General features: G+C 38.2%; 1 protein-coding gene across 1 annotated transcript in view; it reads left to right on the top strand.

Moving 5' to 3' along the window:
- babam2 (BRISC and BRCA1 A complex member 2) overlaps nt 1-21,999 on the top strand; it is a 96,564-nt gene that overhangs the window by 20,102 nt on the left and 54,463 nt on the right. The window contains exons 5-6 of the mRNA XM_046855042.1: nt 19,309-19,503; nt 21,129-21,203. Coding sequence (XP_046710998.1) covers nt 19,309-19,503; nt 21,129-21,203 — 270 coding nt within the window. The remainder of the gene's footprint in view (nt 1-19,308; nt 19,504-21,128; nt 21,204-21,999) is intronic.

The following is a 21,999-nucleotide window of genomic DNA, read 5'->3' as shown; positions in this document are numbered from 1 at the left end:
GTTCGACGCTACAGGCTTAACCATCGTGCGTTTCTTCAGCAATCCCAGTTATAAATGGTGGCCGCGGTTAGCTTGGTATTCCCTGTGTAAGCACCTGTAGTCTGAGAGCACGCTGGGAAATACCCAAAGTAAGCTCATGTTTAAACCCAGACAGCTCGGAGAGCCGAGGCTGCATCATTATGTCTATAATAAGTCAGCAGAATAAATAAGCAGCGGCTGGCCTGATGTCCACTGGCGTTAGTTATTTTGACAGGCTCTCTCGCTGTTTTTTTGTAGCTCAAAACGAGACTGATGCTAATGCTCAACCTTTTTACCCGCGAGTGGCCGATGTGCCTGTGAGTGCCTGTGATCCATGAAGGTTCACTGACTGAACTGCTTAAGGTAATATTAAATGAGTCTCCAGTTTCAGAGCTTTGAAATGGTCAGTTAGTTTCCATATGGAAAGCATACTTCACATTACAGTCCCCTGTTTCACAGTAACATTATTTGTCTATTATTTACATCAATAAAGAGCACGTAATAGATTATATTCCTTGTTATTTTTATTTAAGAGCATTCCACATTGGTTTGATTTGGTTTTAAACATCCCATTCCACATGTAGTCCCCATTTCCTGTTATAATAACCTCCACTTTTCTGGGGAGAAGTTGCACTAGATTTTGGAGTGAGCTTGTGGAGATTTATGCTCATTCAGCTACAAGGGTGTCAGTAAGGTCAGGTACTGATCTAGGTGAGGTGAGGAGGCCTGGGGTACAGTCAGCATTCCAGTCGTCCCAAAGGTGTTTAACAGGGTTGAGAGCTCAGTAGCAGGAGATCTTTCACTCCAAACCATGTGTAGCATATCATTGTCATTTTGGAACAGTTTTGGATCTCCTGAATGAAGGTAAAAGTCTGTGTCCCAATACTTTTGTCCAAATAGTGTATGCTTATGTATAATTCTGTAAATGATATTTAAAGTTGATTTCTGATGTGAATAATACATTTTTGTAAGATGACCTGAACCTCCCAAGTCACCTGACCTAAACTTTAATAGAGATGATATTGATCAATATAAAGGAATATCATTGAATATTGAATATTTTTTTGAAAATAGTTTATGGGCTATTGCATAATTCTTACCATTGTAAAAGAAAACTGTAAGGTGACAAAAATAAAAGAAATAATCGTAGAAATTGTTCTTTAAAAATTTTTATCGTAAATTGCAGGTTTTCTGCAGAATCTTAAAAAGTAAAAAAATAAAAAGTTAAATCGTAAACAGGTCTTAATTTTCCGATGTCCATGTAATGCTACCTCTAATGCTCATTGCAATGCTCCAGAAGCACTTGAGAATGTGTGTGTGTGTGTGTGTGTGTGTGTGTGTGTGTGTGTGTGTATATATATATATATATATATATATATATATATATATATATATATATATATATATATATATATATATAATTTTTTTTGTTTTGTTTTGTTTTTGTTAGTTACCGTGGTGGTGTAGATCTTTCTTTCACCAGCCCAAATATAATTTAATGTATTACAATAAAAATGAGACCAACATGCAACAGCCAATCAGTTTCTGTTGCTGGCGTGAATCTCTCAGATTGTACCACACACGTAAAACTGATTTTATTTTTCATTTTTAGTGGAAGTGAAAGTTACTTGGTGATAGCATTACTTGGCTTGAAAAAAAATTAATTGAGGGCTTTCTTTAAAGTGTGTTCATGCGTGCCATGATCAAATACCAGCAGGATTGTTATATGAGAGGGTCAAGTGTTGACAAATACCAGCTGCTAACAGCATATTTGCGTGTGTGTTTCTGTCAAAATGTTATTTATTTTATTTATTGTGTTAAATTTGACTTGGTGTGTAAAATTTGTGTGGTAAATTTGACTCCAGAAACCCTGTAATGGATCTTGATTTATTAAATATAGGTGTTTCCTTTGTAATAATGTGTTCATGAAAAAGTATTATATATTATATAATAATATAAAAAAAATGTTTTTCTCTTTCACCATGTAGGGAAACTGGGATTTTTTTTTTTTTTTTAATTAAGGAATTTGTCAACACTTGACCCTCTTAAATAACAATCCTGCTGGTATTTGATCATGGCACGCATGAACACACTTTAAAGAAAGTGCAGCACTCCCTTTGAGAGAGTCAAGGTCAGGAACACTGAATAGTGGCAGCGTTTGTACTCTTCCTTTTGCGTGAAGTGGACACCATGCATTCCGTACACACACACACACAATGGCCACAACAATGAAGCTCGGCGTGCCCATAAAGAGATCCAGTCCAACCTAGACTTGCACGCTTAAAACCTGCTTCCTGTTCCTTCCTGTTCTCCAGAGTTATGAGTCTGTGTGATTATTGTAGCTTTTATCTGCACAGCCCAATACCAGATATGGGAATGGTTTCAGACCTACAGTTTTATCACAAAGCTCACTGGAACCGATGAGGAATAACTAAGAAAAGTTAGGTGGGGGAACGGTGTTCCAGTAAAAATTTTCTTTTTTTTTTTTTCTTTTTTTCTGACAAGCTTTGTTGCTTTTGTGTCATTGATGATCTTGGTAACATTTTAGGAAGTTTGGAGTGTTACGAGCCAAAGAAGACGGTTAAACATGTCAGTGTGGTTCAAGGAAATAAAGGCAAATTTGGAGCATCACATGAACAAGTGGTAGATTAGTGGTTAAGGCTTTAGACTTTTGATTGGAAGGTCATGAGTTCAAGTGCCAACACTGCCACTTATGGGCCCTTAGTCAATGTCGTCAATTGCATAAATAGTAAAAAAAAAAAAAAAAAAGAATAATACTAACAGATTTTATATTTCGGCGCCTTACATGACACTTAGTGACACCTTACATACAATAAAAACAAAACAATCAACAACAGGTTAAAATAATAAAACACTATTCAGCAGAAAGACAGAAATAGATGTGTTTTCAAACGAGACTTGAAAATAGAGACAGAATTGCTGCTGCAGATACTAAGAGGATGTAAGTTCCACAGGTACGGGGGAGCGTAGCTAAATCCTCGAAATCCCGTAAAAAATCATTTTGTTGCGCAGAGCTCAAGAACGTTTTCAACATAAATATATGTAATATCTATGTAGTTTACGTGAATCCGTCCATTTTTGTCACTATTTTGTGTGCAGGATTGATGATCCGTTTTCTGTTACAGAGGAACGCACATCGCATGTAGGCGGTATGACCTCAATAACCCTGCAGTAATTGTGATGTGTGCATGTGACTGATGAATGTGCAGGAAAGAAATTCAACTGAAACCGCATTGAATCTGGTTGTTTTAACAAGGATTATCCTGCAAGATTATTTATTTATTCAATTTTTTTTTGTAAATTCTCAATTTACAATTTCCCAGTAGTTCCCATAATTCCCATATATCTCATATGGTAATTCCCATGGAAAGTTTCCGTGAAAACTTTGCAACCCTGGAAAAGAATGTGTGTGTAACGAGATAAAAATCAAAGCGGTACCTATGATGAAATGATGTTACCCTCCTGGTAAATCTCCTGGCTACAAAGCTGCACTTTTTGATCATATTTCTACACATTTAGAAGAAAGAAAAAAATTTGCTTTTGAAAGAAATACCAACCACCAGGGCAAATATACATCGCTTTGCATAATTCCAGCAGCATCTGTGCACAAATCTTCATAGAGGCAGAAGGCGCATAGATTGCGAAGTGTGAATTGGACACTCATCAAGCTACCGGTGATTATGTAACACGTGTCCTTCGGGTTTCCACCAAGCATCTAAAATTCGCATTCGGGTTCAAATGTGAACGGTGAAAAAAATATCTCAGATAATTCTTCATTTGGTAAAAATCCACACGTATTTAAATATTAAATTATCTTTGCACTTGAACCAGCAGACCCAAACCTAGTCCAGCATGACATTGCCCACAAATCCAACTTACATACGCTCTACATGGTTTATGGAGTAGATCTTGAGCTCTGAGTTTTGAGCTCAATCTTACTGAACACATTTGTGATGACTTGAACAGCTGACTAGTGTAGTGTATGAGAAAGGGAATGGATAGCACTTTGTCCTGTGCTGTAGCAGTTTAAAAGGTTTTGCTCGATTTGCTTAAACGTGTCTCAAAGAAAATCATGTGTGAGCTTTCATTTTCCTTGGTTGCCAGATGTTAAAATTATAATAAAGTGCTGGTTAGTGGGTAAGGGGGTTTTGTTTTTTGTATTTTGTCAAAATATTGTAATTGTGAACTTTTCTGATAGGTGTTTGTTGAAATGTGTATTACATCAGAATTGTCCAGTGCCACGAATTTGTTGAACTCGGTAGGTTTTCCTCCATGAGAGAGTCCTCAGGATGGAAAACATTGCTTTTTCCAGTTTAATAAACAGCCATATTACCATATTGTCCCGAATATAAGACGACATGCCGTATTTCTTGTCTGCTTGACAGTTGTTAGATAACTGTAACGGATAAATAAACATTTATCACCATGCTGATTTACTTGGCCGACTGATACTGCTGATACTCACTCGCCATCATTTGGTCCTAACACTGTAAACGACGGTAGTTTATCCGGCTTACCTGTATTTAGCGCCATCTATTTTCGCAGGTGTATGGTAATAATTGATATTGTCTAGACCTTGGATATGGGACATCATTAATTGAAATGCTTCTTCCTAAAAAAAAAAAAAAAAAAAAGAAGAATATCGTCTTCTATTCAGGACAAAATGGTCCGTCAAGAATGTCAAAATTACTCAGGATTAATTTGTAGTTTATAGAACAATTGTGTGAACTCCTTAATTATGTCTCTTTTTAATAGGAGACCACTCTGTACAGACCACATAAACACCCTAAAGATCTATGAAGTTCCTGAGCAACACAGAAACCTTGAGGATGGATTTAGACATTTGGTGCCCCCAGATACATTGTAAGTCTGGTTCCTCTCAAGGTTTCTTCCTCATGCCAGCTGAAGGAGTTGCCACAGGCTCACTCGTAAAAATGAATTTGAATTGAATTGAAAGTGGGAGCCAGCGAACCCTTAACCCTCTACTGCTCAGTTAATACATTGCCCTGGATAAGGGTGTTTTCCAATGGCGTAAAAGTTCAAGTAAACGTAACTCGCAATTGTCTGGCGCATTATTCGTGCAATGTTGCTTCAAAAAACAGCCTCTGCCTTGTCAGGCTTTATTTCTTATATAATTAGAATTATAATCCACTTTCTGTGCTGATTTCTCACTGATGCCACCATTATCCCAGACTCATAAAATATAATGTCAGTTAGAACTCTCTGCCGTGTGGGAGTAATGAAGTCGCAGGGTTTGAAGAAGGAAAAAAAGAAAAAAACTGGGCGTTCCCTCCAGACTGTAGCAAGTAGTGCAGAATCTGGAGGCGTGAAGCCCACGGCACATCTGTCCTTGGCACAGCACTGGCAGATCAACATTCAGCCATGGAGCACCGAACACCCCGTGATCTTCTGAAGCTGCACATTTCTGTGATTTGACAGGGATTGTGTCGCAAAAGCTCTGAGGAGCAAACAGGAAAGGAAGTTGTTGCATGGCTCCATTGTGGTACATTTCAGCTTTCATCAGCATGGCAGACTGCAAGTGAAAGCCTTTTACTTCTGCAATCACGCCTGTAACAGATTTAACCGCAGACGTGTTACTAGGGAAGGAGTACATTTCACGGTTTTAGTTTAATAGAAAGAAAAATAACGGTTATTGTCGCATATATATATATATATATATATATATATATATATATATATATATATATATATATATATATATATATATAATGTATACATATGGATGAACAGGGTTATGAATAAATTATTTGAGATAATTAAGAGGATGGTGTGTTCCACATACATGTGAATAGGAGGTTAGAAAGATATGAACCCTATAGGAAAAACCAAAATACAGTTAGTCCCCGAGTAACAATGGTTCCACTTACAATTTATTGATCTTACTATGACTATTGTCTATTGATATGACATGACAATTGATATTGATATGACAAGTTTTCGTGAGGCAGGCGAAAGTAGCAGCGGGATATGCGGTCTGACGCGGTGGGATGCTGCTGGGGTGTACCTTATCGGCATCACCGGACCCTGAAACAGAACGCACCGATTAGTCACATCAGCTCCAGGTGTGCTTCTTACTGCTCGTTTCCTGCGGCTCCGCCCTCCGCTCACGGACCGCCACATGCATATACATTATACACTATAATTCCAAAAGTATTGGGTCACCTGTTCATAAGGACGGTATGTGATTTTTTTGAGCATCGCCTTCCACATTTAGTCTCAAATTCCCCTTATTATTCCCTCCACTCTTCTGGGAAGATGTTCCACTAGATTTTGGAGTGTTTATGGATATTTTTTGTTTATCAGCCACAACAGCATTAGGGATGAGATCAGAGCTTTTATAGCAGGCTGCTCAATACCTTCCTCTCCAAAGCATGTGAACCAGATCTTTAAGGAGCTCACTTTGTGCACAGGGACATTGCCATGCTAGAACAGGTTTTGGGTTTCCGAATTTAGGAGAATGCAAAATTTTATTATAGCGCCATCTGTTCAATTGAGTGCCTCCAGCTTTGTGGAAAGACATATAGCAGGAAAGGTTCATTACTTTTGGAAATATAGTGTATATTTTACAGTAAAATGATGTAAATTGCTCTGTTTTGCTAAATTATGTACTGGTATTTGATAAATTATTAACAATGCTGTATGCTACCCCATACTGTTTACCGTTCTTTAAAACTCCTGAGTCGGCTAGGACATGTCTCGACTTGCGGTGCTTTTAAGTTAAAATGGGGTCATCGATACACATCTCCATTGTATGTCTAAGACTACCTGTATGTTTTTTTTTTTTCTTCATTCATCCTTAGTAGCTGCCTGGTCAGGGTTAAAGTGGTGGTTTGAATTCAGACATCAGGAAGTTGATATTTTGAGAAACACAAGTGCGTAAGTGGAATTTAAACAGTCAGAGCTAGAAATTACACACCATGCTGACAGTGCTGGAATATCTGCTTCTGTTTTTCCCCCCAGTGAATAGTGGCATGGTACTAAAAATAACCCAAAAAAAAAAAGATCTATGTCAGGATAAAACAGGATACTGATATTTGGAGTTTACTGCTTAATCTGAAGAACTGAGAAGAAACTAGTAAAATATTACCAGTATTACTTGTACAGTCTGCCATTCCGGTGTTCAATTTACACAACAGAAGCTGCCTTTAATAAAACAGATCCTGGGATCTTTTAATATCATGCATCAACATGTATGGCAGCTTACTGGGAGGGTAAATGTGTAAAAGGTGTGTGTGTGTGTGTGTACATAAACTTATTGGTGTGGTGAAAGATTGCTTTGTCCTCCTCCCAATCCGAGCATGTTTCCAGGCAGACAGGACTTTTGGAGTGACTCACACCGTAAATATTGCATCACTCTACCTGTGTAGGTCTTTGTTTTATTGTCCTCAGCGGGAGACAGTCTTCTGCATAGCGATCGCACTCTTTCGCCAGCATTGTGGCTTACGGTCACATTCGAAACAGTTGTGGGAGTTCGAGGCCTTCTTTGGCCGTCTGCGAAATATCCCTGCCGACATAGTGTTTTTCTTTTTTTCCCCAACTTGTTTCTTTTCTTTTTCTTTCTTTCCCTCTATGCTCTCAATAGCCATCTTTGTGCTCTTTGCCCACGCTGTTGCGGGAATCCCGATCTTTGCTGGTAACCCCTAACAAGGCCGATGCGATGAGGTCATCGGTGGCACGAGCGTGTCCTGCCCTTACCTCGGCTTCCCGCACGGCCAGAGAGAACGGGCCGAGCCACGTCAGACACAATAAGACCCTTTCTCCTCCCTGATATTGAACGCGTACAGAGAGGTGCGGCCAGACGGCCAGAGGTTAGCAGGCTCAGACCGTCCAGTCTGTCAAGTTATTTTCAGCACTGCTGCTTCAGTGGACTATTGTGTTTCTACAGCGCCAACAATGTGCAGTTTCAATAAAGCAGCTCTCTAATGGCTTTGACCTCTGACTTAGGCATACAGAGCAGAGGAATTCAGAGCAGAGCAGGGACCGATTTCTCTGTGCTGTGCCGTGTCTAAGGAAAAATAATGCCCTTTTTTTTTTTGGATTCAAATGCTAATATTAAATGATGTATGCAAACAAAAAAAAAATTGTTGTTTCATTTTTGTTCACAGGATGCAACCAAAAATACACTTTTCCTAAAGATTTAACTTCTCGCATTTTATGTCCACTCCAAGAATTTCTCTTAAAAGGGGAAAAATCGATTGAGTGAAAGACATTTGTTATAAGTAGAATATATTTTTAGAAAATGTAACACACAAATCTGTATTACCAAAATGGGGTCCAACAAATGTCAACTATTTCATAACATTTTTCCATTAATTACATTTTGTGATCAATTTAATTTGCGCTAAGGTAATCAATTAATTAATCGATATAATAAAGATGTCTGTTAAATGAATTAGATTTATTCTGTTTTATTTTACAAAACTTTTTATAAAGTATTATAAAATGTTATTTTAGATGTTATTTAACCAAGCAGGTATGTTATTGACATTTCTTATTGTTTTAATAATAAACTGCACTAATAAAAATGAGCAGCATTATAATGTTTTGCATTTCTTCCCCAAACCGTACCGTAATTGAACCGAACCGTGAATTTTGTGTACCGTTACACCCCTAATAAACATTTTGAATGCAAGTCTACTAGTCCAACAGGCGTCCTGGTTGTAAAGCCAGGTTATATTAATGTGCAAGTTCTGATACTTTAGTGTTTATAATGTTGGTTAGTTCGGTAAAACAGGCCAATTTATTTAACATACGCTTGGTTTTAGTAGTTGCTTTCAGGCAGGGATTTTTCTGTCATCGGAAAGTTTTCATAAGAGCGGAAATTCAAGATTCAAGTGTTTACTGTTATAAGTACTGCACAAGAAACCCTCTGTTACACCATACAATGAAATTCTTACTCTGTGACTCCTTCATGTACGTAGCATAAGCACATTAATTATAATGACTTTGGGGAAAAAACAAAAGAACACAAAGTTATGATGGTGCAAATGCAGGAACTACAAGTGTGTGCATGTATAAAATGTTTAGCGTGCAACATAAACATGAACAATATGCATGTGAAGAATCCTGTAGAGGTCGATTGGGTCCGTTCTTTTTTTTTTAATCCCAGAGTAATGAGGTGAACGTTCTATTGGGTTTGCGAAAAGGAACTTGTATCCAAACATGTACTCTGTAAAGTTTGTTATTAATAATAGAATGTACTATTTGACACTGTATATTGTAATGTGATATACTTATAAAAATTTTTTTTACTTCAAAGTGAAAGGCTTAATAACATTTTTATTGTTTTCTAACATTTTGTTCTCTCTCTCTCTTTCTCTCTCTCTCTCTCTCTCTCTCTCTCTCTCTCTCTCTCTCTCTTTTAAGGAACAATACTTCTTTATATGCAATATACTACCAGTTTGGATACACTATCTATAATATAATATAGTATAATATAGAATATAGACCTCCTTGTCAAACCTAAAAAAAAAAGGACCAAGCTGCAAAATATATACTCGTAATAAAAAAACCATTGTTCAGACAATGTGCAAGAATGAAACTAAACATTTACTTTATTATTTATATGTGCTGGTGCTGGTGGTGGTGGTGGGCTAGAAACAGGGAACTTCACTTATATAATCTTCTTGTGCACAGAGTTAAAATGATTATTTAAATGCTTGATGTAAAATTCAACACGTCCTGACAAGTACACAAAAGATTTGAACCACCCGACTGCTTATCAGAAAGCTCATCCACATTAAATGGAGCAACACTGACTCCTCTTTCACTAAGGCTGGAATCCGTCTGTAATCGCTACACGCAAGCTTTAAACATTTAACCAAAATAACAGTAGGAGCAGCTACTCTGTACTAAGCAACTATTTCTGTTTTTCATTCTTGTTCATTTCCTGATCAGTGATTTGTCATTGAGACCATTAAAAGGTTAATATTTTTGTTATTTATATGTTGGATCAGAATATTTTCATCGATCCCATAAGGAAATTGTTTGGTTGCAGTTCAAGCACAGTAAAAGAAAAAAAACCTAAGTACAAATAAGAAAATAGAAGTAAATGTACATATTAAGGTATAACAGTGTAGCAGCATGAAATGGGGTTTGTAGCAGGGGGATGGCAGAAAGTCAGAGTAAAATAATAGTTGGAAAAGTTATTGCACATGTAACTCATTTTTATTATGACACATATTTTTGCACATAACTGCCCAAGATATTAACAATATAAGTGTGGCATGAAAATCTACAAATATCATTATATCTATATTATCTATGGTGCAGCTATTAAACACTTTACAACATTTGTGCTTTTTCAGCATCTCATTCCATATTTAGTCTCTATTTGCGTTTATAATTTCTTCCACTCTAATGGGAAAATGTTCCACTAGATTATGCAGTGAAGACTCGTGCTCATTTAGTCACAATGGTGTAGGTAAAGTCTGGTAGTGATGCAGGTGAGGTGAGGAGGCCTGCAGTGCAGTCAGCCATCACATTCATCCCAAAGGTGTTCCATTGGTTTGAGGTCCAAGATTTTTCATATGTTGATAGAGCTGGCTTTGTATACAGGGGCAGTGTCATGCTGAAACAGGTTTTGGTCTCCTAGTTCAGGTGAATGGAAATTCTGATGCTACCATATCCAAAGACTGTACAATACAATTGTATGTCTCCAACATTGTAGTAACTGTTGTAGTTTAACTGAACCAGAAGTCTTCAACTTTGTAGTAATACAATGCAAATATGAACAGTGCCAACGTGCGTATACAGGGGGAACCTCGATACTCGCGACCTTGACCTTCGGGAACTCGATGGGTTGCAACGTTTCATTCGGAACCAGACTAAGAGCAACTCGCGAAAAATCTGATAGTTGGTGAAAAGCCGTGAGTGGCCCGAAAGTTCGGAGTAACATTTTCATAAGAGTTTGTACTAATTAATTACATAAAAATGTTTGAAAAACTACATTATTGTATTATTCATTTAAAGTAGTAAATAAAACATTACCAATTCACAATTTCTGTTGAGTTTACAGTACAGTACATGTACAATTTCCTCTTCAAAAAGGAGCCAACTGGATTGCAAGCCTCATCAATAAACTCACGTCTCTCCTGATAAGACAATGTCCAGAGGAAAAAAAAAAAAACTCTCACACCGACACGTGAACTTTCTCATGACCGCTCCTCCCACGTGGAATCTGGACGATTTCGTTAGAATGGATAACATCGCGTCTCCCGGGTCATACAGGAGTTAGATATGAGGGTCATGATATGAGGGTCATTTTGCTATTAAAGGCAGAGCACAGCGAATAAAAGTTCACAAAACAACACCTGTGTAAGGGAAATTCCCAAAGTCTGGCTGTAAAAACTGGAATCTCTTCACACAAATTGCCTCATGCATTCTTTTCTTCGTTATCATCAGGCACCATCTTTCCCCCAAATTATCATGTCTGTACGCAGGGAAGGTTTTAAGCCCTGAAGCAACCGGTTTACAGCAGATTAGCTGTGAAGTGAAAAGGTAGAGGACGGTCCCTTTGACCTGCAAAAAGCTTCTAAAGATGATGCCTTCAAGGCAAACATTCGGGTGTGTGCGCATGTCTCTCTATCCTGTCTTCCTGGATTATTATTGTTGTTTTGCATAGCAGCAGGCAGTCTGTTTCTGACCATTATGCTCTGTATGCTCATCTCTCTTAACATTCTTCCGCAGGCATATCGATTAGATCCGTCAATTTCAGCCGCATACTCTGGATTGTGTGCTTAATAAGTCACACTGAAGCTTAATAATGCTTGCTGGCAGTGGATTTACGAAGTACACAGACCATGTATTTAAGTTAAAGTAGAGATAAACTCTGTAAAATATGACATTTAAAGTTTTCGTTATTTTCCGTAGTATATAAGAATTAAGCTAGGCTGTATTAGGATATTTCTGGAGAAACATTAAACTAAGAAATAACATCCATTTGTCTGTTGACTTACCATTATCAGCATAGTTTGAGGTTGATTGAGCTGTTCTTGCACCTTCCGGAGCTCTCGTCGTCGCAGCCAGCTGTGGTGGAATGCTCCATTAATTGAACGACAGATGTTATTGGCCCCGTTGTCAGTAGTGATGCGTGACCTTTGACAGTGCCTCAGCCAGTACATCTGCAGTGTGGTTCTCCTGGATGAATGTTGTTTCGAGATATTTTGCCTTCAGTTTCCAGTCTGAAATGCAATTGAACTGTAACAGATATGGGGGTCATATTTATGCTTGACCACATGTCACGAGATGATGTCTTTTGGCTCACTAAAGGTCAGTGCACATTGTGACTGTGCGTGCAGCCTTGTGCTGCCATCTGTTGGCGTGTTACAAAACAAGACTCGAAACTTTTTGATACCACCTCGTATGGGATATGTAAAGAGAAAAGAATTTCATTGTGCTGTAATATATCCAAGGAGAAATGTCCAAAATTATATAACTACAGCATCTCACAAAAGTAAGTACACCCCTCACATTTCAGCAACCATATTTGTAAAATCTTCTCAAGGGACAATACTCTAAAATATTCAAGGTATATTTCTATAGTAGTCAGTGTACAGCTTGTATATTTACTGTCCTCTGAAAAAAACAGCCTTAAAATACAGCCATTATAGCAATATCTTGTGTGTTTTTATGTATGTATGTATGTATGTATGTATGTATGTATATATATATATATATATATATATATATATATATATATATATATATATATATATGGCTGCAATTAACGATTATTTTGTTAATCGATTAGTCAATCAATATTTTTATTTTTATTTCTTTTTTCCCCCCGATGAATCAGATAAAAATTTATTTATTTATTTTTTCTCATTAGATGTTTTGCTTTTTATAACTATATAAAACCTACAGGGTTTTCATGTATAAAAGCGTACTTAAAATAATGCAAAAGCCACATAGTTAGTATAACTGTCTTGAATTTAGACATTTTAAAACTTATAGTAGCTGTTTGTTAAAGAGTGCATAGGGGATTTCTCCTTTGAACAAATCCCCCCATGCTGAGTTGTTTCTTTCTATTAAAAAAAAAGAAACTCAGCATTTGAATATGCAAGGTGAAGCAATTTGTGTAAATCCACATTTGTATTGTATTTTGCAAGATGGCAAGTTATCAACCATGCTTAAATAAAATAAAATAAATGCTTATATTAAATATAACATTGTTTTGACAATTTCTGTTTAAAAGATACAAAGACACTTTGTTCATTTGTGAAGATATAAGCATTTAGAATATATACTTAATTTAATCTTGTATAATTAAATATGTGCATAAATGAAATATACAAACATTAAAAGAAAACAGATACTGAAACAATACGCTAGAAAGAGAATGGAACGGAGAAACGCAGCCAGTTAAAAGGCTTGATTATGAAAAAAATAAATAAAAGAAAAGGAAAAACTATGCATTGGTGTACAAATGCGTTAACATTCACCAAGAAACACAACAGAGAGTAAAATTTACTCGTTTGCTGCTGCTGTTATTTGCTGCTTTTAGATTTAGTGTTTGTTCGCACCGTTTTAATGGACTCCATCACGATGTCGCGAGTGAGCTGATTGTGCAACCTGATGCTCGCAAGTCACGCCAGATCAGATCCAGTGACTGTCCCGAAGTTACAAACAAACAGTTTACACAATAGCACTTCATTAAACTACACCATTTTCACATGATGAGGATCATATAGTTTTTGATTACCGTGCTGACGTTTCGCTTTCTTCCCTGATGTTCGCGTGTTCATGCGTCACTGTGCTACTTGCATCCCACACAAGCTCCGTTTTGCATAACTTGCAGGTATAGTTTTCTTTGTTGCGTTTAATATAAAATGCTCCTATGCCTTGGATGACTTGGGACGCACATTTTTTCCTGCTGCCGGTTGACCCTGTACTCTCCACATTTTCGCTAGCAGTTGTGTTATCTTGCCTTCATGCTAAACCGTAACTTGAGCAGCCCAACTAATCGAAAACGGCATTCGTTGACAACGAATTTCATTATTGATTATTATCGATTTTACGATTAGTTGTTGCAGCTATATACACTATATTGCCAAAAGTATTGTCACCTGGTCATAAGTACGGTATGTGATTTTCGAGCACTGCATTCCACATTTATTCCCGATTTGCTCTTATAATTCCCTCCACTGTTCTTGGAAGATGTTTCACTAGATTTTGGATTGTTTATGGATATTTGTGTTCATAAGCCACAAGGGTATTATGAAAGGCAGGTACTGATGTAGGTGAGGAGGCCTGGGGGTGCAGTCAGCGTTAAAACTTATCTTGAAGGTGTTCAGTAGGGATGAGATCAGAGCTTTATAGCAGGCCACTTAAGATCTTCCTCTCCAAAGCATGAAAACCAGATCTTCAAGGAGCTCACTTTGTGCACAGGGACATCGCCATGCTGGAACAGGTTTTGGGTTTCCAAGTTCAAGTGAACACAAAATTTTATTTTATTAGAGTGCATTTAAAGACGTCCTGTACAATTAAGTGCCTTCAGCTTTGTGGTAACAGTTTGGAAAAGAAACACATATAGCAGGAAAGATCAGGTGACCCAATACTTTTGGAAATATAGTTTAATGTAATATATATATATATATATATATATATATATATATATATATATATATATATATATATATATATATATATATATATATATATAAAAACTTGATGGAAGCACAGAGCTGTCCTGATAGCTAACTGGCCTTGCTCAGTTGGAGGATGTTATGTCTACCTGGGAGCTTTTTAGAGACTGAAATAAAAAAACAAACCCAGTGAGTTAAACCACCATTTTCTGGCTTAAACTGCATCTGAAACATTTCTCCAATAAAGCTGACATGAGCTTCTGGATGATTGATGCGGGACTGGATAGTGACATTTAGCCTGCTTTTTTATTATCTGCCTCTACGCTTCGGATTTCCCACCACCTGCCACCTAGTTTCTCACCACAGTGAGGGCTAGTCAATGTATTAGTTGACTAACTAGTCTAGAATGCTTATGTGTGTGTCTGGTATCGTTAACTGTCTTACTTTGAATCTTACTTGCTTAGGAACTTAGGAAGAAAGAAATGAGATATATATATATATATATATATATATATATATATATATATATATATATATATATATATATATATATATAATAATCATTTCTTCCTTTCTAAGTAAGTAAGATTTAGTGTCACTGCAATTTATTTGAAGGTCTTGTGAGCATTCGTGCATCAGGGAGCAATTACCCCTTGGAAATTCTGAGCACCGTTTTTTTTTTTTTGGCCAGCGAAGAGCATGTGGCCTGGGTGAAATGAGGTGGTTCAGGTTTTTGCCCCCACACAATGCATTTACATACCTGTTTCCTCGTCAGGAAGGCTCATGCAAATCAGGGATCACTTATGCAAATGAGGTCAGCCTGTAGGAGGAGAGGTCTGCAAAATGAGGCAAGCAGACGGTACTGGCAAGAATGATCTCTCCGCTCACACACTCCGCTTTTCTGAAAGCTCAGTTTCTGGCAAACGCCCACTCAGTTCTCCTCGCTGACACACACACACACACACACACACACACACACACACACACACGTCGCCAAGCAGAATGCAGGGTGTGCAATAACAATCCTAGGTTTGTTATTATTATTATTATTATTTTTTACATTTTGTTCTTAATTTATGGTGAGCTATTACATTCCAGACCATTGTGGAGGAATTGGCATGGAAACAAGGTTGTGCTTATCTTCCCCTCGAGTGAATAGTCTTTTTTTGCCTTTTTTGCCAGTAATCTTACTAGCCTATTTCTTTCTTATCCTTTGGATACACATTGTTAAAATGCTTTGGCAGGAGTATGTCTGGATTCCACACAGCTTGTGAATAGAGCATGACACCAAGTGTTACGGATGAAAGAAACTTCAGGATATCCTGTGAGACGGCCGTTTTCCCTAAAGGAGGATGGTGGGAGAGTGTAATTATGGGTCACTAGATCAGGAAGTGAGCTTGATGTGACTTGTTTGAAACCCCGCCAAAAGTAGTCCATCACCCAGGATGTGTTTTGGTGGAGCTAAAATATATTTTCTACTGTAAATAACTGCCTTTAACCACAACTAGGTATCAAGCAGTGTTGGACAGTAAATGTAATTTATCACTTTGCCTAATTGGCTTTTTCATGTATCTGTACTTTACTCAAGTATTTCCGTTTTGATAGACTTTTACTTTACTTTTTACTCAACTACATTTTGCGAAATCAGTCGTACCTTTTTTTTGTATTTACGAGTGGATAAAAACGTAACCGTTCAAGCCGCCAGGGTGGATCAGGGTTGAAGCGTGCGGTCTGTTCTTGAACTTGTTTTGATTGCCGTTTGGTGGATCTACTTAGCATGAACATACAGTTCAGCTTCAGTTCAACAGCAAGCAGGACATGTAGAGAGGAATAAATGATGGAAGAAACCCCTGAGTTGAACTCGCCACAAAACCCGTGACCTTATTTGCGTGGTTTTCTTTTTTTGAAGTAGTAGGAAAAAAGGTTTTGTAATAGAATTGATTGTAGTAGATATCAATCAGTGTTTGACTCATTAGAATCATTCTATTAATAGATCGGTGTTCTGAGAGTCACATCAGAGCCTTTACACAAAAACTGAGTTGATGAAGTAAAGAGTCTTGTGGAGAAAAATGATAATAGAAACATTAAAGCTATAATAAATCATAGTATTTTGGATACTTAATTACATTTAAAGGCAAAACACTTTTGTACTTTTACTTACTTTTACTTTCACTGGAGGAATCACTGCCTCAGTACACATCCAGATTATTCAGGTTTGGGCATAAACATATCCCTTATTCCATCTTTTTGGTCTCTGGTGCACTTTAAAGTATTCAAACCCTACTTTGTTCGAACTTTCACTGGAGTAATATTTTATCTCTACATTAACTCAAATACATGGTTGGCATACTTCATCCACCACTGGTATCAAAGTACTTGCTGATTTTGAATTCTATTATGACTTACTGTGATCTAAATCACATGTCCAAATCTACACTGGCGATCAAAATTAGAGAACAATTTATAACAATTGAACAATTCTGAAATAATTTCATCTTTACTGCTCAACAGTTGAAGAAGTTTTTGTCCTGTCAATACCATGCTACCAGAACACCTTTTCCACAAAATAACTAAGGCATTTAAAAAAAAACTATTATTAATTTGCAGAAAACACACTGATCAAAATTAGAAAACACTTTCAGATTACCTCCCAGTTATTGGTGTTAATCTGGTACCTGGTGCTAAACTCCTTGATTATTTGTTAACCGCTATTTAACTGGCAGCCTAACTTCCAGTTTCACTGACTCTGCAAGATGGTGGGCCGTTCTAAAGTGACTGAAAGCTTCCGGCAGCAGGTTGTTCAGATGAAGGCCAAAGGGATGAGCCTATCAGCCATAGCAAGACAAGTTGGTCGTTCCAAATCTGTGATTTCAAGAATATTGAATCTTTACAACATCACAAACTCCTTCAAGTCCACCAAGAAGGAAAACAAATACAAAAAAGGACAGGATACTGCGGAGGATCTCAATGGGCAATCATTTCCACACTGCAGCTGGAATTGCTCACCAGTTCAGCGCTGAAGAGGGTAAGGATCTGTCTCGTCATACAGTGTCTCGACGTTTAAGAGCATTTGGACTGAAAGCCACTCTGCAGTGACCAAACCTCTCATTAGCAGAAAGAATCAAAAGGCTAGACTAAGCTTTGCTGAGGAGCATGTTGTGTGGACAGAGAAGAACTGGTCCAAAGTTCACTTCAGTGATGAAAGCAAGTTTAGTTTACTTGGGTCTGATGGGAAACATTATGTTCGGCGACAAACTGGAGAAAGACTAAACCCAAAGTGTGTAAAGAAGTCAGTGAAAAGTGGAGGAGGAAGTGTTATGGCTTGGGGCATGTTTTCTGCAGCAGGAGTTGGGCCTCTTATACAGCTACATGGCAGAGTGAATGCAAATGTTTATCAGAACCTTCTTCAACAACATATGGTTCCTTCCCTGCGTTCATCACCCAATCAGCCCGCAGTGTTCATGCAGGACAACGCTCCATGTCACACAGCAAAACGGGTAAAGCAGTTCCTTGAAATTGAAAACATTGAAATAATGACATGGCCTGCCCAGAGTCCTGATCTCAACCCAATACAGAACCTCTGGAAAATCCTTGGCGACAAAGTTATGGCCAAGAAACCCACCACAGTCACCGAACTGTGGAGGAGACTGGAAGAAGAGTGGACCAAAATCACACCAGAACAGTGTGAGAGACTAGTGCTGTCCTGTGGCCGCAGATGTGCTGAAGTCATTCAGAGCAGAGGCCTGTACACTTCCTACTAATTGCTGACTGTTTTAACCTTCCGAAACTTTTGTTGTAATATTTTTCCATGCTACAGTCATTGTTGTTCTCTAATTTTGATCAGTGTGTTTTCTGCAAAATAATGGTTTTTTTTTTAAATGCCTTAGTTAATTTGTGGAAAAGGTGTTCTGGTAGCATGGTATAGACAGGACAAAAACTCCTTTAACTGTTGAGCAGTGAAGATGACATTATTTCAGAATTGTTTAATTGTTTATAAATCTTTCTCTAATTTTGATCACCAGTGTAAAGCAAGATGGATTTCTTTTAGGCTGTTTACATTTTAGAGCCATTAGACTTGACGTGGCTACAATGCAACTCAACAGAAATCCAGATGTAGGTTTCATTTGTAATGAGAGTGGCAAACGAAAAACTCCCTGAGAAGTCATAAAGAAGAAACTCTGTCCAGAAACCAAATTCAACAGGGAATCTGTCTTCTTTTGGATGAATTTGCATAGTCACATTTTAAATCATTACTCTTTGATAGGTGTATACATTCACATAGTAATACGTATGTTAAAACGATATTTAGTATGTGTGTATTGTGTCTTGGAATGAGGAGGAATCACTGCACTCAGTACACATCCAGATTATTCAGGCTTGGGCATAAACATATCCCTTATGCCATCTTTTTGGTGTCTGGTGCACTTTAAAGTATTCAAACCCTACTTTGTTATTAAAGTGTGAATTTCAGTGAATGTTTGAAGTACAGGAGTTTGGTATCTTGCTTTGCCAAGTATCTCTGACATGCAGCTGCATTCTTTCTCTTATCTCGTTCTTGAAACCCCTGTGTGATAGTGTTTTTTTGTTTCAACATTTAAGTTTTGCTAAGATTAAAACTGCGCTGAGGTTTCCTGAAAGCTAACTCTGTGTCTCTGCGCAGCACCTGGTGGCCTGGGATGCTGACGACCCCGAGTGCCTGCTGCAGCTGGTGAAGGAGCTCCTGCAGCAGTACCACCAGTACCAGTGCCAGAGGCTAAAAGACAGCTCACGTCTGCTCTTCGAGTACGACAGCCTGCTCGAGGACCCCAACTATGGCCGCAGCATGGAGATCTACGCTGGACGCAAGAACAGCTGGGTAATGGATTTAATTCATTAATTGTAATTGTAACGGGGGGTGATGATAGGTAGAGGGGTTTAATAGTCTGTCCGGAGTGAGCAGAACATTGTGATTTCAAATAGCTGTGCTGATCAGGGAAAAAAACAATACATGTAACATGACACTTCAATAAGCCCCGCCCCCTTTCATAATCGCACAGTAATATATATTTATACACTGTGTATTTAACCTAGTTAGACACGTTGTGTGAAACAGTGGCCATTTTCGAATTAAAACCACCCTCTTTTGTGCGAAATGGACATAAAATGTAATAATTTTAGGGATTTTGAAAGTTTCCAATATTGAAACTCAAAATTCGATAATCAAAAATCACACCGAACAGGCATAACATTATGAACACCTGCCTAACATTGTGTTGGCCTCCTTTTGCTGCTAAAACAGTCCTGACCTGTCGAGCATCAACAGCATGAACTTCTTCAGCAGTTTTAACTACAGGAGCTCGTCTGTTGGATCGGATCACATGGGTCAGCCTTCGCTCCTCACGTGCAACATTGAGGCTTGGCCTCCAATGACCCTGTCGCCGGTTCACCACTGTTCCTTCCTTGGAGCACTTTTAATAGATACTGACCACTGCAGACCGGGAACATCCCACAAGAGCTACAGTATTGGAGATGCTCCGACCCGGTCGTCTAGACGTCATAATCAACTTTGAGGGCAAAATGTTTGCTGCCTAATATATTCCACTCATAATGTTAGAATGTTATGCCTGAACAGTGTACGACTGTCGGTTCTTCAGCATCATTCAAGCCACACTTAAATCCTTCTAATTTATATATATATATATATATATATATATATATATATATATATATATATATATATATATATATTTTTTTTTTTTATTTTATTTAATTTTTTAATACGCTCAACAATATGGTTGTTCCAACCTCATATGTTTATCATAATGTGTTTAGCTTAGTTAGAAATACGTTTCCTGACTTGTACAAGACAGATTGGTATCAGTGCATTCTGAGGGTGATGCGGCAGAATTCAAGCCCACATCCACGGTGTACCGAGCACCTGGAGCACAGAGATGTGAGAATAGTTCAGTGTGGGTGTGGATGCGTTTGTATGCATTGCTTCATTGGCTTTAAAGGGATGTGGCAAATAAAGCTGTGGTTTGTGGGATAACTGACAGCTATTACCAAACATTGCAGAAGAGCGTATTATGATGATGCAACTCAAAAAAAAAACCCATGTAACAGGATGGTCAGCTTCAAGACGAGCATTCGGATCCGCACAAAAATGAAGTGCAGTGGTGCAGTTGAAAAAAGAAACCAATCCTATATGTTTCAGAGAGAAATAAGAGTTGGAGCGCATATTTATTTATCGACGTTAATTCCTCGTATCTCCCAGCCCTGTTCTGTGATCGCTCCATTGGCTTGCGGAAGACGTCCTCACTGCACTGATACGTTTATCATAATCAAGATTACTGAATTTCCACATCGACGCCGCTTTGGTTTCTCTGCTTCATACATATAACCTTCAGCACATTGTTTTTCTTGCCTGCACTAAAAAGCAATGTGTGTTAGTGTGTGTGTGTGTGTGTGTGTGTTGATGGACTTGTTGCCTGTGTTTTCCAGACAGGCGAGTTCTCTGCTCGCTTTCTGCTCAAACTCCCAGTGGACTTCAGCAACATACCCATCTATCTCCTCAAGGTAGGCATAAAGGCATGCGAACACACACTCTCTCTCTCACACACACATACACACACACACACAGAGGCAGAGATTCAGGCTTCGGATTTGGCATTTTCATTTTAATGGTTGTGAAGTGTGAGAGCACACGTACTTCTCTTTGCATTACTAGTGAGCTGTTATTTAGTTTTTGTTTTTGTCTTTGTAAGTTCCAGCAAAAGAGGAGGTGCCTCTGGCATTAACAGTCAGTATACAGGAGGTGTGGCCTGGAAATGTAGACATTCGGAATAAAGAAGACTGTGCCAGTCAGTGTCAGAGAACACGGTCTGGCCTCTGCACAAGTCAGTGAAGGAGGTGTGGCCTCTTTACAAGTCTGCAAAGGAGGTGTGGCTTATGCACAAGTCAGTGAAAGAAGGTGTGGCTTATGTGCCAGTCAGTGAAGGAGGTGTGGACTCTGTTCTAGTTCATCCTAATGAAAGGGGTGTGGCCTCTGTGTTTGTCAGTCCCAGAGAACAAAGTGTGGCCTCGGTACCTATCAGTCCCAGACAAAGGGCCCTGTATTTTCACACCTCGACACCCAACAAATTAGAAGTGAATGGCATGGGTTTGACATTCAGAATAAAGGCGTGACCTTGTGGTCTGTCAGTGCCAGAGAATTAGTTCTGGCTTCAGGATATGTCAATCCCTATTGGAACACACTTGACCTCTGTGCTTATCACACCCAGGATTTCTTTATGCTATATACAGAAGGAAACATATAAGTAAAACTGCTTTACACTCTTGTCTTTCCTGCAGAAGGGGAGACACCTTTAATCTG

This window comes from Silurus meridionalis, chromosome 8 (genome assembly GCF_014805685.1).
Source record: "Silurus meridionalis isolate SWU-2019-XX chromosome 8, ASM1480568v1, whole genome shotgun sequence".
In the NCBI taxonomy this organism is placed as follows: domain Eukaryota; kingdom Metazoa; phylum Chordata; class Actinopteri; order Siluriformes; family Siluridae; genus Silurus; species Silurus meridionalis.
Note: the sequence above shows the minus strand (reverse complement) of the source record. Positions and strands in the feature narration are given on the sequence as shown.